The following is a 15234-nucleotide window of genomic DNA, read 5'->3' on the forward strand; positions in this document are numbered from 1 at the left end:
GGAGCAACTGGAACTCTCATACTTTATTGGTACTGAAAACATTACTTTTGAAGAATGTTTTACAGTATTTGCTAAAACTAAATATATATGTAGATATATATACTAAATACATTGCAGTATTTGATAAAACTGTGAGGGTTTTGCTAGAGCAGTCTGCCTTATTCAAATCTGTCCAGAAGGTGCAGTTCCTTCAACTCAGTATACAGTCCACTCAGACGATTTGGTTAAATAATCATAAGTTAAATATTTCTGTCTGACATGCACTTAGAATGATCCCTTCTCTGAAGATCTGTCTACTGGAGCTCGCTTAAAATTCCTCCTTCTTTGGGGGAGCTCTCAGAGTTATTATTCCCAGAACTAAATATATATATATATATATATATATATATATATATATATATATATATATAATTACTAAATATATATATATAAATTACTAAATATATATATATATTTGCTAAAACTAAATACATATATATGTGTATATATATATATATATGTATGTGTGTATATGTATACATATGCATAGCAAATGATTAATCTAAATATATTCAGTATAAAAACAGACATGGTCACCAAAAGGTAAGTTCAGGAAGGTTTGTAACAATACTGCTTTAAAAAAGGGGATGCTCAACTGGAAAAACACTGATTATTGTGAACTGGAGAATGCATAAACAAATCATGATATGTTCATACATAAAACTATTAGAAAGCAATGAGAATAAAACACATCAGAATGACATGCCAGCTATAATTTTTATGAACATAATGTTAAAGGAAAGAAGACAGAAATAAGAAAGTAATGCTCTATAACTCCATATGTGTCAAAGTACAAAAAGCAAATAACAACAACAACAACAAAACAGTATAATTCAGGAAAGAGCTTACGTTTTTGGGAAAATTTAGTATTCAGACAGTGGCAGGAGACTCAGACTTCCTGAGTTTGGGCAGCTCTCTATTTTTAATCTACATTCTATTTATATGAGTGGATCTACCTCCAATTTTTGATGTAATCAAATTATGAACCAACAAAGAGTTCCTTTTTGTATGCAAAAGGTACTTTTATGGAGAAGATTAAGATCATTTTCTTTATTTATTTATTTATGGTACAAGAGATTGAGCACAGGGGCACTTAACCACTGAGCGAGATCCCCAGCCCGTTTTATTTTTTATTTTGAGACATGGTCTCCCTACCTTGCCTGGCCTGGCTTTGATTATGCAATGATCCGGCTTCAGGCTCCCAAGTCCCAAGAACTGGAGGCATGCATCAGTTAGACAAGTATTTTTCCACTGAAAATTCACTCAGCAAAGGTTTACTTATAACTTCTAATAACTTGGAGATACAATTAAGGGTGCTTTGTGATTAAAAGGGTATTGATACACAGCAGGTTTAGAATTTGGAATGAAATGGCAAATATTATATGCAATAGTAAGTAAGGACGCCTGGTGGCGCTGCAGGATAAGCAAGTGAATGATGGGCTCTGGATGCCAGGGACACCATTGAGCTGGGAATCAGAACTCTAAGAGCTCCCCCAAAGAAGGAGGCATTTTAAGCGAGCTCCGGAAGACAGATCTTCAGACAAGGTACCGTTCTAAGTGTATGTCAGACAGAAATATTTAACTCAAGATTATTTACCCGATCGTCTGAGTGGACTGTATACCGAGTGGAAGGAACTGCACCTTCTGGACGGATTTGAACAATGCAGACTGCTCTAGCAAAATCCCTGCAGAAAAGGCAAGTCATTTTTCTTGCTATGCTGTTGTTTTTGTGGGAGGTTGACTCTGAGGCAATTAGATATTCCATGCCGGAAGAAACAGAAAGTGGCTACTCTGTGGCCAACCTGGCAAAAGATCTGGGGCTCAGGTTGGGAGAGCTGGCGACTCGGGGTGCAAGAATCCATCACAAAGGCAGCAAACAGCTCTTGCAGCTTGATGTAAAAACCGGCAATTTGCTTCTACAGGAAAAGCTAGACCGGGAGGTGCTGTGTGGGGCTACAGAACCCTGCATTTTGCATTTCCAGTTGTTACTCAAAAACCCGGTGCAGTTGTTTCAAATTGATGTGCAACTCATGGATGTAAATGACCATTCTCCAGAATTCCTAGACAGGGAAATGTTCCTTAGAATCCCAGAGAGTGCCCAGCCAGGGACTGTGTTTCCTTTGAAATCAGCTCAGGACTTGGACATGGGTAGCAACAGTGTTCAGAACTACACAATCAGCCCCAACTCCAATTTTCGTGTTGCCACTCACAATCGGGAAGATGGCAGAAAATACCCAGAGCTGGTGTTGGAGAAAGCTCTGGACCGGGAAGAAGAGTCTGAGCTCAGTTTAACCCTCACAGCACTGGATGGTGGGGTGCCACCCAGGTCTGGGACTGTCACAGTTCACATTGAGGTGGTAGACATCAATGATAATGCCCCTGAATTTTTACAATCCCGGTATGAAGTACAGGTTCCTGAGAACAGTCCCATAAACTCATTAGTTCTTGTTGTCTCTGCACAAGATTTAGATTCAGGAAATTATGGTAGTGTTGCCTACTCCTTATTTGAAGGTGATGAAGTTTCACAACCATTTGTTATAGACAAAATATCAGGAGAAATTCGTCTGCAAAGGGCTTTGGATTTTGAGGCAACCCAACATTATATCATAGAAATTGCAGCCATAGATGGAGGAGGCCTTTCAGGAGAATGCACAGTGGCCATAGAAGTGGTGGATGTGAATGACAATGCTCCTGAACTAACCATGTCCACACTCAGCAGCTCTATCCCAGAAAACTCCCTGGAGAGTATAGTTGCTATTTTCAGCGTTTCTGATCCAGACTCTGGGGACAATGGTAGGATGGTTTGCTCCATAGAAAAAGATCTCCCCTTCCTCTTGAAGCCCACATTTAAGAACTTTTACACTTTGGTGACAGAGAAGCCGCTGGACAGAGAGAGCAGAGCAGAGTACAACATCACCATCACCATCACTGACTTGGGGACACCCAGGTTGAAAACTGAACACAGTATAATCATCCTTGTCTCTGACGTCAATGACAACGCCCCTGCCTTCTCCCAAACGTCATACACGCTGTTGGTGCGTGAGAACAACCAGCCTGCTCTGCACATAGGCAGTGTCAGCGCCACAGACAGAGACTCAGGCACCAATGCCCAGATCACCTACTCGCTGCTGCCAAACCAGGACCCCCACCTGCCCCTCGCCTCGCTGATCTCCATCAACGCAGACAATGGGCAGCTGTTCGCGCTGAGGGCGCTGGACTTCGAGGCCCTGCAGTCATTCGAGTTCCGCGTGGGCGCCACAGACCAAGGCTCTCCTGCGCTCAGCAGCCAGGCGCTGGTGCGAGTGGTGGTGCTGGACGACAATGACAACTCGCCCTTCGTGCTGTATCCAATGCAGAACGCCTCTGCGCCCTTCACCGAGCTGGTGCCCAGGGCGGCAGAGCAGGGCTACCTGGTCACCAAGGTGGTGGCAGTGGACAGAGACTCGGGCCAGAACGCCTGGCTGTCATACCAGCTGGTCAAGGCCACGGAGCCAGGGCTGTTTGGAGTGTGGGCGCACAATGGCGAGGTGCGCACCACCAGGCTGCTGAGTGAGCGCGACGCGGCCAGGCACAGGCTGGTGGTGCTGGTCAAGGACAATGGCGAGCCTCCGCTGTCTGCCAGCGTCACGCTGCACGTGCTGCTGGTGGATGGCTTCTCCCAGCCCTACCTGCCGCTTTCGGATGCGCCACCGGAGCGCGCGCAGGGGGATTCGCTCACTGTCTACTTGGTCATCGCCTTGGCGTCGGTGTCATCTCTCTTTCTCTTTTCTGTGCTGGTGTTCGTGTTTGTGAGGCTGTGCAGGAGGCGCAGGGCGGCTCCGCTGGGTGTCTGCTCTGGTCCTGAGAGCCAACTTTCTGGCCATCTGGTGGATGTCTGTGGTACTGGGACACTGTCTCAGAGCTACCAGTATGAAGTGTGTCTCTCTGGTGGCTCAGGGACAAATGAGTTCAAATTCCTTAAACCGATATTCCCCAAATTGCCACCTCAGGGGCCTAATGAAGATACAGTAGAAAATGCTACTTTAGGGAATATCCTTTGATTCCCATAGAGATTTAATTATGGGACAGTTTTTGTCATTTTATTCTAACTCATCTAGATACAGAAATTGAGTTTGTATGGAGAATAACTTACTTTGGAGATTTTTTCATTTTCCTGTTGTAATGAATTTGCCCATTTAACTTTATCTTAATTTGGAGAATTACTTTATTGCACTCATTTGCTTTAGTGCACTCATTTACATATTGTCATTCCAAACCTATGTATATTGCTTTTCCTGAGGTTTGTTCTTCTTTTTTTACTTTTGTTGTGATGTGTATATGCATTTTTGTTACATCTATATACCTGGTTGGAATTGCTGCTCATTTAGTAAGTAGTCATACACTTTTTAGTCGAAATTTCAAAATGATTTCCCAAAGTAGTTGTATCAGTTTACAGTACTGTTACCAGTGTCTAGATACACAGATTCCTTCACATTCTTGTCCTAACCTGATATTGCCTGTTTCTTTTTAAGTTTTGCCTCTTTTGGTAAGCACTTTAAACCCTTTTTAAAAGATCTTTCATATTTATGTATCACTAAGGAGTGCATTCGTAACAGTTAGCGGTTGAATAGTGTTCCCCTGGATTCAAATATTGAAGCCCTAACCCCCACTACCTTAGAACTGGACTGAATTTAAAGATGGAACATTTAAAGTTGTTATTACATTAAAAGGAAGTGGTTTGTATCTGCTCCAAGTCAATATCATTGATGTGTTTCATAAGATTAGCCCATAAGGGAGTGGGGTGGGGATCATACACAGGCACACAGAGATGTTCCTATGAAGATTCCTGAAGATGCACAGTCATCTACTAGGCAAGGAGAGAAGGGAATCAGAATGTCAACTCCTTAGACCTCTAGCCTCCAGAATTGGGAAGAAATGAATTCCTTTTGTTTTATCCTCCCATTTTGTGGTATTTGCAGCTCTAGTAAACTCATACATTTTTAGACAATCTTCTTAAATTATTGCTGAGTAGCTAGTTAACTTACATTACATCAGTGGAGCCAGGCACAATGGTACATGTTTATAATCCAAGGTATTTGGGAGGCTGGGGTAGGAAGAGAGGCTGAAGGAAGAGGATTGCATGTTTGAGGCCACACAAAGCAACTTAGTGATATCCTGCCTCAAAGTAAAATTTAAAAAGGTTTGGGGATATAGGTCAGTGGTAGAGAACCAGTGGCATCCCTAGAACTACAAAACAACAACAAAAGAAAACACATCAATGGAAAAACTGTCCATTTTTCATATATAACTATGTTACTATTTTTGAGTACTCCTCTGGTCCAACAGAAACTTTCAACTACTTTTCCATTAATGGCTATTAAGTTTGTTTTTCTTTATGAATGAAATGAACACTATTCTTATTCTTCCTTTTATATCTATTTCTTCTGGCAGTTTTCAACTTTCCTCAGTTGGACCTCTCTTTACAATAATCAAATATGATATTTTTACATTCATATATGTTTCTTTACATTGTCATTACAACCATATCTAAGAATTCCTTGTCATAGCTATAGATAGGTTTTAGAGCCGAAAATATATGGTAAAATATACCTGTAAAGACAATATAGATTATAAATGCCCTGCAATCAAAGATTACTGGGAACACTATAAAAGCAAAGTTGGATTTACTGATTATTTGCATTGAGGGAGATTGCACACAATAAGAAGCCCTGAGTCACCGTAGTAAAAGGGTTACTTTCTTATTCCTTACAAAGGAGTTCTAGAATTTGGGTTTGTGATAGGAAATTTGGGAGAGGGTTTAAGTATGGGTTAGATCTGGATTGGATGCTTTAAGAAAATGGAATGATTCTATAATTATGTAGTGAGGAGAACAAAGTGAAATGAAAGTATAATTGGTGAAGAAGCAGCATTCACTCACATTTGCAAGGAAGTGGGGGTCTTTGGTCACTGTCTTGGTTTGAATAATATTCTTATTTTGGTCTCTGCTCAACCATGAGGTAATTTTATTTTGATCTCGCTCAATAAGAATCACCAAGGTCTTTTCTGATGCTGGTGTTGGGTAAGATTGTTCATGTTCAATAAGGGATCTTGACCTACCTTAAAGGATCAGGACAGTTCCTGGTTACTAGTTGATGATTCTATCTCAAAATATTATTCATTATACATCCATAGTACTTGGTGTAAGAACTCTGATTCCTTCTCCTTGGATCTACAGTTGTGCTTTCTATCCCATTGAAAACAGAGTGTTCCTAAAATCAAGATCAATTCACCATTTAAACTCCACGAGTTGACATTACCCCATCTTTGCAGTTTATCAAAATATCAATCATGAATTCAACTTCCTATATTTCCTCTTTTTGTTTTCATGGAAACTACTGATACTCTACTAATTTATTGAATTAAAAAATTGAATCTCACACATTATAAAGGCCCTTTTACATAAAGCACACTTCTAATTGATATATTTGGAGATCAGTCTGAGTCCGACATACTATTGATGCAACCCATTTCATACCACTGCCTTGACATAGATTTGATACCTTCCCTCAAAATAATCTTGTAAAAATTGCTTTCAAGCCCCTTTGAAATTGCAATAGTTCAGCAAAACCACAAATAAACAATTGCCTGTTAGCTCAACAGGCAATATTTTAAATATAGACTGAAAAGCCAACAGGCATTTTTGTGTGCATTTAAAAAAAACCATAAGTTGAAATATCAAATCTACACAGCACTGTTCCCTCACAGAAGGCAAGAAACTACCCATGCATCATGTCTGAGACTGTGAAAGTGGGCCTCCTTCAACGTGTGGCTGATGTGGAAGCAAGGGCTTTGATACAGTGCAGACTGCTCTGGAAGGGCTGAGGGGTGTTGGGGCTACATTTGGAGATGATCTGGCTTAAGCCACTCTCTGGCCGGCTGCCCTGTCTGGGCTGTTGATGCTGCTGCTCCCACCACTGTCACTGCTTCAGGACTCTGTGTCCCAGGAATCCTGAAAGACAAGGTTTCAGCTACTCCTTTTGGGTGGTGGTAGTGGGGGAGATAGTTACCTTCTTCACTGTCATTCCTTCTCCTTTTCCTGGGGCAGAGGTGCTCCCTCATGGTAGCTGGTGAAGGGGATTGACAGGAAGATCCCACAGAGGAGATCATGCTGCATCAGTCACCATGGCCCCCTGGAGCCTTGGCTCCAGCCGCTGCTGGTGGATGCTGTGGGCCATGAGTCCCCCTCAGGTGATGAGTGGGCACCCCTCAGTCGGACAGTACCACTGTTACTTCCAGCGAATGCTCTGCCCCCACCCCCCCACCCCCGACCCCATGGAGCCCACTATCTTTTTGCTTCCATTAGAATTAAAAGGTTTCTTAAAAGTCAGTATGGAACTGCCACCTTGTCTTCACTCTCTCCTAGTTGATTTCATTGTGTGATAGGATCCTTATTCCCTTTTTTCCTTTTTCATTCCCTCCTTTTGCTACAGTACAACCTCAAATGTCATCCTAAAAGAGTATGTACAGAAAAATCTGTGTCTTTTTGTGCCTGAAAATATATTTAGTTTTTCCTCATGCTTGATTGATGATTCCACAAGATAAAGAATTCTTGCTCTGAAATTTAAAATCATTTATCTATTGATTTCTTTTTCTTTTGGGTTTTCTGACTTTACTTTTTTATTAATTTTTAAAATTTGTTCTAGGGCCAGAGTTGTGGCTCAGTATGTGTGAGGCACTGGGTTCCATCCCCGGCACCACATAAAAATAAAAACAAATAAAATAAAGGTTATTATGTCCACCTACAATTAAAAAATTTTTTTTAAATTTTTTTGTTCTAATTAGTTACACATGACAGAATGCATTTATGCACTTTGATATATTGTACATAAATGGAGTATAATTTTCATTTTTCTTATTTTACATGTTGTAGAATCACATGGTTATTCAGTCATATATGTACATAAGGTAATAATGTCTGTTTCATTCTACTCTCCTTCCTACCCCCAAACCACCTCCCCTCCCTTTACTCTCCTCTACCTAAAGTAACCCTATTCTTCCCTAGCCCCAGTTAGCCTTTGGCTTTTGGGGATATGCTTATTTTGCTTAGCATGATATTCTTCAATTCCATCTATTTACTAACAAATTCCATACTTTCTTTCTTCTTTAAAGATGAATATTATTCCATTGTGTATGTCTGTGTGTGTGTGTGTGTGTGTGTGTGTGTATATATATATATATATATATATATATATATATATATATATATATAACATTTTTTTATCCATTCATCTGTTGAAGGACACCTAGATTGGTTCCATGGTTTAGCTATTGTGAGTTGAGCTCCTATAAACATTGATGTGGTTGCAGCACTGAAATATGCTCATTTTAAGTCCTTTGGGTATAAACCAAGGAGTGGAATAGCTGGGTCAAATAGTGGTTCCATTCCAAGTTTTCTGAGGCCTCTCATATCACTTTACATGATGATTGCACCAATTTGCATTCCCACCAGCAAGGTAATAGAACAGAGACCCTGTGCCAAATAGAAGACAAAGTAGGCCAAAATCTTCACCATGTCATTCTAGGATATGACTTCCTTTTAAAAAAAAAACCCAAAAGTGCAAGAAGTAAAAGCAAGAATCAATAAATGGGATAGATTCAAACTAAAAAGCTTCTTATCAGCAAAAGAAACAATCAATATTGTGAAGAGAGACCCTACAGATTGGGATAAAATCTTTTACCACATTCACCTCAGATAAAGCATTGATGTCTAGGTTATATAAAGAACTCAAAAAAACTTAACACCAAAAAGAAATCAATAAATGGGCTAAGAAACTGAACAGACACTTCACAGAAGAAAAAATACAGCTGATCCATAAATATAAGTAAAAATGTTCAACATCTTTAGCAATTAGAGAAATGAAAATCAAAAAGACTCTAAGATTTCATCTCACTCCAGTAAGAATGTCACTTATCAAGAGTACAAGCAACAGTAAATGTTGGCAAAGATGTGAGGAAAAAGGTACACTCATATCTATTGATTATTAATCCATATTTTTAAATGTTATCAAATCTTATTCTTAATACTTCTTACCCTCTCTCTTCTCACATACATAATACATGTAATATATAAATTATATATGTATATATATATATATATATATGTGTGTGTGTGTGTGTGTGTGTGTGTGTGTGTGTGTATACCATCTATTTATGGATCTACATATGTTTTTTTCCTTTCCTCCCAGATTTTAGAATTTCTCTCTTAGATGATTTAAATTTCATAATGTTATGATATTTTTCATTAATTTTTCTGGACATCTATTGTACTTATATTTTCTAACAATTCATATATTTTCATCTCTGGGATTATTTACCTCTGCCATTATTCCCTTATTAATTGTATCCCTAACTTTATTCTGTTATTACTTTCTGAAAATTTAGCTTATCAGATATTGAACATTCTCAATTCTGTTTCTTTATGTGTCATATATTTCTGTTTAATTTACATCTTTGTCTTTTACTCTTCATTCTAACATCTCTCACTTTATTTTGGATAATTTTCAATGAACTATTTATTAATTTTAGTGGAATATTTAAATTCCTAAGAATTTTACCCTGTTGTTTGATAGTGCTCTTTCCATAGTATCACTTGGGAGTTTTCAAGATTCACTTTATTTTGGAAATTATGTTCCCTACTACATCTCCTTTTCTTCTGTCTCTTCTTTCTTTCTTGCTCATTAAATATTTCTGATTTTCATAAGTCTGGTGAGTCTTGGTCATCTGTATAAAGGACAGCATCTGCTGAAATAATCTCTCAGTTCTTTTTTTACATATAAACACATAAGAGATTATTTGAAGCAGTTGCTGGTTTTTTTAATACATTTTCTGCCTTCCTGTTACAGGGTGATCTCTACCCAGACCTCTGTCCTGAGAGGAAATTCTGACAGGGTGCTCTGTGAGAGGCAGTACAGGGCCAGGTTTATAGTGTCAGATGAGACTTTATGGGTGAGCTGTAATTAATGGGCAGGGAGCTATTTTCAATTAAGTGACCCTTGAAATGCCCAAATGTAAAAGGCTCTAATCTGGAATCCTAAAATCTCCACTAAATATTTTAGTGTTCTCCAGAATATTTCTTTAGAAATAAATGAGGCTTCAGATTTTTGAGGGAAGGTCTTGAGAGGATATGATAATTATTAAACAACATTATATATTATATACAATGAATCATTATATAATTACTATGTATTTTGTTATTTATTAATTATTGAAACATTTACTAAATCCTTAAAATAATGCTACAATTTCTATTTCCACTTTAAAGAAAACAAACTGGGACACACAGACATATCACAATTATGCCAAGGCCATTGTCTTCATCAATTTGGGTTGCTATAACAAAGTACAATAGACTGAGTAGCTTATAAATAACCACAAGTTATTCCTCACAGTTCTGAAATTTGGAAGTCTGAGCTCAGGGTGCCAGCATGGTCATGTTCTGGTAAGGGCTCTCTTGCAGGTTATGAACTGTTGACTTTGCATTGTATCCTTGCATGCCAAAACAGGTGTGAAAGTATCCTCTAAGGTCCCTTTTATAAAGATATTAATTCCATTCCTACATGCTCTATACTCATAACTTTCTCTCAAAGTTACCTTCCCTCCTAATACTATAACATACAAAGTTAGGATTTCAACAGCTGTCTAGCCAGTAAATAGTACAACGAGAATTCAAATCTAGGCATACAAACTCCAGAGAAATTGCTTTCTTGTTTTTTGCCTTTTGTTCTACTTTGAAATCTGTTTAAATTTTTTAAAAGTCTATAAATATGTATATACACAATTGAAAATAAATAATAGAAAAATGATCACCCATGTGTCTGGTTATCAGATTCTAATGAAGACCCTAGAAATCCCTGTTTGCTTCCCTCATAACGTCTTTCATCCCTATGAAAAACATCTCATATGCTAAATTTTTATATAATTTATTCTACACAGTTGTAACAGATATCCATAAGTTTTTAAATAATAGACTGTTCAGTTGTCTATGTAATTTATATAAGTATGTTCATATAAATTTTATCATCTGTGGGCTTGCTTCAATCATTGTGGTATTGAACTTCAGTCATTGTGGTATTGAATTCATTCATGTTCCTGTTTTTTATTCACTTATACTTCTCTGTAGTATCCCACTGTATAAATACATGTTTGCCTTTTAATTCATTAAACTGTTGATTGACTTTCTGGTGCTCTGACTTTTGTTACCATGAACAATAATGATATAAGCATTACTGGAATATCCTCTCATGCACTTGAACAACAGTTCTTTTTCAGCATATCCACATTAAGGAAGGAACTATCTGGGTCATGCCAAGAACCAGGAAGATATCAAAGTGAGTGTAACAGACAATTAATAGATACCCCAACACCAAGAAGACAGAGATGTTAGAATTATCTGGAGAAGATTTTAAAGTAGACATCATAAAGTGCTTCAACAAGCAATTTTGAACATAATTCAATGAGCAATTATGAAATAAATGAAAATAGGGTTTAAGCAAAGAAATATTAAGTCTGTGCAAAAAAATAGAAAATACAATCACAATCAAGTGTGGGGTTCATCCCAGGGATGCAAGGTTGGTTCAACATATGGAAATCAAAAAACGTAATTCATCACATCAGTTTAAGAACCATATTATCTCAATAGATGCAGAAAAAGCATTTGACAAAATACAGCACCCCTTCATGCTCAAAACACTAGAAATATTAGGGATGACAGGAACATATCTCAACATTGTAAAAGCTATCTAGCTAAGCCCAGGGCCAACATCATTCTAAATGGAGAAAAATTGAAAGCATTCCTTCTAAAAACTGGAACAAGACAGGGATGCCCTCTGTCACTACTTACATTTAACACAGTCATTGAAACTCTAGCAGAGAAATTAGACAGATGAAAAAAATTAAAAGGGTATAGATAGGAAAAGAAGAACTCAAGCTATCACTATTTGCTGATAATTATGATACTATACTTAGAGGATCTGAAAATTTCCACTAGAAAACTTCTAGAACTAATAAATGAATTCAGCAAAGTGTCAGGATAGAATATCAATACCCATAAATCAAATGCATTTCTGTACATCGGTAACAAATCCTCTGAAAGAGGAACTAGGACCACTGCCTCATTTACAATAGCCTCAAAAAAAAAAAAAACCACTTGGGAATCAACGAAAGAGGTGAAAGATCTCTACGATGAAAACCACAGAAAACTAAAGAAAGAAATTAAAGAAGACCTTACAAGATGGAAAGGTCTCTCTTGTTCTTGGATAGGCAGAATTAATACTGGCAAAACGACCATACCACCAAAAGCACTACACAGATTTAATGCAATTCCAATCAAGATCCCAATGACATTCCTCATAGAAATAGAAAAAGAAATCATGAAATTCATCTGTAAAAATAAGAGACCCAGAATAATCAAAGCAATCCTTAGCAAGAAGAGTAAAGCAGGAGACAACACAATATAAATGTTAAACTACACGACAGAGCAATAGTAACAAAAGTGACATGATATTGGCACCAAAATAGACTTGTAGGCCAATGGTACAGAATAGAGGACACAGAGACAAACCCACAAAAATGCAGTTATACTAGGCAAAGGTGCCAAAAAATATATTGGAGAAAAGATAGCCTCTTCAATAAATGGTGCTGGGAAAACTGGAAATCCATATGTAGCAAAATGAAGTTAACCTCTGTATCTCACCACGCACAAAACAAAACTCAACTCAAAGTGGATCAAGAACTTAGGAATTAGACCAGAGGCCCTGCACCTAATAGAAGAAAAAGTAGGCCCAAATCTTAATCGTTTGGATTAGGCCCCAACTTCCTTACAAGACCCCCAAAGTGCAATAAATAAAATCAAGAATCAATAAATGGGATACTTTCAAACTGAAAGTTTCTTCTCAGCAAAAGAAACAATCAGTGAGGTGAATGGAAGCAATTTTTTTACCACATGTACATCAGAGCACTAATCTCCAGGATATATAAAGAACTCAAAAAAACTTAATGCTAAAAAAAATAACCCAATCAATAAATGGGCCAAGGAACTGAACAGACACTTCTCAGAAGAAAATATATGATTGATCAACAAATATGTGAAAAAATGTTCAACATCTTTAGCAATTAGAGAAATACAAATCAAAAGTACTCTAAGATTTCATCTCACTCTGATCAAAATGGCAGTTATTAAGAATACAAGCAACAACAAGTGTTGTTGAGGATGTGGGGGGAAAGACACACTCTTATAATGCTAGTGGGACTGCAAATTGGTGCAACCAATCTGGAAAGCAGTATGGAGATTCCTTAGAAAACTTGAAATGGAACCATCATTTGACCCAGCTATCCCACTCTTTGATCTATACTCAAAGGATTTAAAAACAGCATTCGACAGTGACACAACCACAACAATGTTGATATAGTATAAATCACAATAGCTAAATTGTGGAACAAAACTAGATGTCCTTCAATAAATTAATGGATAAAGAAACTGTGGTATATATATATGAAGTGGAATATTACCCAGCATTAAAAAAGAATAAAATCATGGCATTTGGGGGTAAATGGATGGAGCTGGAGAATATCATGCTAAGTGAAGTAAGCCAATCCCCCTCCAAAAAAAAAAAAGTCTGAATGTTTTCTCTGATAAGTGGATGCTGATCCAGAATGGGGGTTGGGGGGAACATGGGAGGAATGCAGGGACTTTGGATAGGTCAAGGAGGAGGGAGGGGAAGGAAGGGGGACATGGGGGTAGGAAAGATGGTGGAATTAGATGGACATCATTACACTAGGTACATATATGAAGATATGAATGGTGTGACTCTAATTTGTGTACAACCAGAGAAATGAAAAATTGTGATCCATTTGTGCACTATGAACTGAAATGTATTCTGCTGTCATGTATAACAAATTAGAACAAATAAATTAATTAAGTTTAGAAATAACTATAAAATACACAGAAATGCCAATGAAAATTTGGGCAATAATTGATACAAAAAAATCAATGGAGAAGCTCAAGAGCAGAATGGAGGAGACAAGTAATGAATCAGTTAACTAGAATATGGGACAATAGAAATGGTCTAATCTGAACAACAGAGAGAAAGTAGACTGTTTAAAAATGAACAGAGCCCAGGATATTGTGGAATAGTAACAAAAGATCTACCATTTGTGTCATTGGATTCTCAAGAGGAAAGGAGTAAGAGGATGAAGTTGAAATGAAATAATAGGGGCTGGGGTTGTAGTTCAGTATTAGAACAGTTACCTAGCATGTAGAAGACCCTGAATTTGAAATCTGCCATTAAAAGGAGGAGGAGGAGGAGGAGGGAGGAGGAAAAGAAAGACAATAAAAGGAAAGACAGATGGCTGAAAAGTTCCCTTATTTGGCAAAATGACATATAAACTCAGATAATATAAAAGCCAAACAAATCCCAAACAGGATAAACCTAGAAAAACTATACAAAAAAATATTAGTCAAGTATTGAAAAATAAACACAGGGAAATATCTTAAAAAGAGAAATGACACCTTACCAATAGAAACAATAACAATTTAGATATTTCTCATTGGAAACCATGAAGCACATAAAGCTGCACAATGTTTCTCAGGTGATAGAAGAAATGAACTGTCAAGACAGGATCACATATCCATTGAAAATGACCTTCAGGAAAAGAATCTGTTGCCAAAAACATGGCTAAAATAATTCTTTAAACACAAAGGAAACAGTTTTTTAAGAGGAATCTTAAGAATGTTGGGAAAGAATTAAGAACACAGGAAATAAATACATGTGTAAATAATAGAGATTTTCCTTCAACTCTTGAGTTTTCTAAACTACCTTTGATGGTCAAGTCCAAAATTATAACACTCTTTGATGTGGTTATGAGTATATCTGCAGAAAATATATAAGACAATTATGTTATAAAGGGAAGAAGGTAAAGGGAGGTAAGTTCTTTACACTTTACTTGAGCTGGTAAAATGATGACACTAGCATATTCCAAGTTATTTATAAATAATATCTTGAGCAACCACCAAAAAAGCTATAGAGCGATACACTAATAAACAAAGTAGATGCATCAAGATGGAATTGTGAAGAAATGTCCCAGTAATTTACAGGAATTTAGGGAAAAGAACAGTAGTTCTGTGGCAGAGCTTTCACTTGTCATGTATAAGTTCCTGGT

General features: G+C 37.4%; 1 protein-coding gene across 1 annotated transcript; it reads left to right on the forward strand.

Moving 5' to 3' along the window:
- Positions 1-1648: 1648 nt before the first annotated feature.
- LOC113179765 (protocadherin beta-5-like) lies at positions 1649-4079 on the forward strand. Its single transcript, XM_026384498.2, has one exon. It carries the CDS (start codon positions 1701-1703, stop codon positions 4077-4079), a length of 2379 nt encoding a protein of 792 aa, XP_026240283.2. The 5' UTR covers positions 1649-1700.
- Positions 4080-15234: the final 11155 nt, after the last annotated feature.

The sequence above is a fragment of the Urocitellus parryii genome, chromosome 1, assembly GCF_045843805.1.
Source record: "Urocitellus parryii isolate mUroPar1 chromosome 1, mUroPar1.hap1, whole genome shotgun sequence".
Taxonomy (NCBI): domain Eukaryota; kingdom Metazoa; phylum Chordata; class Mammalia; order Rodentia; family Sciuridae; genus Urocitellus; species Urocitellus parryii.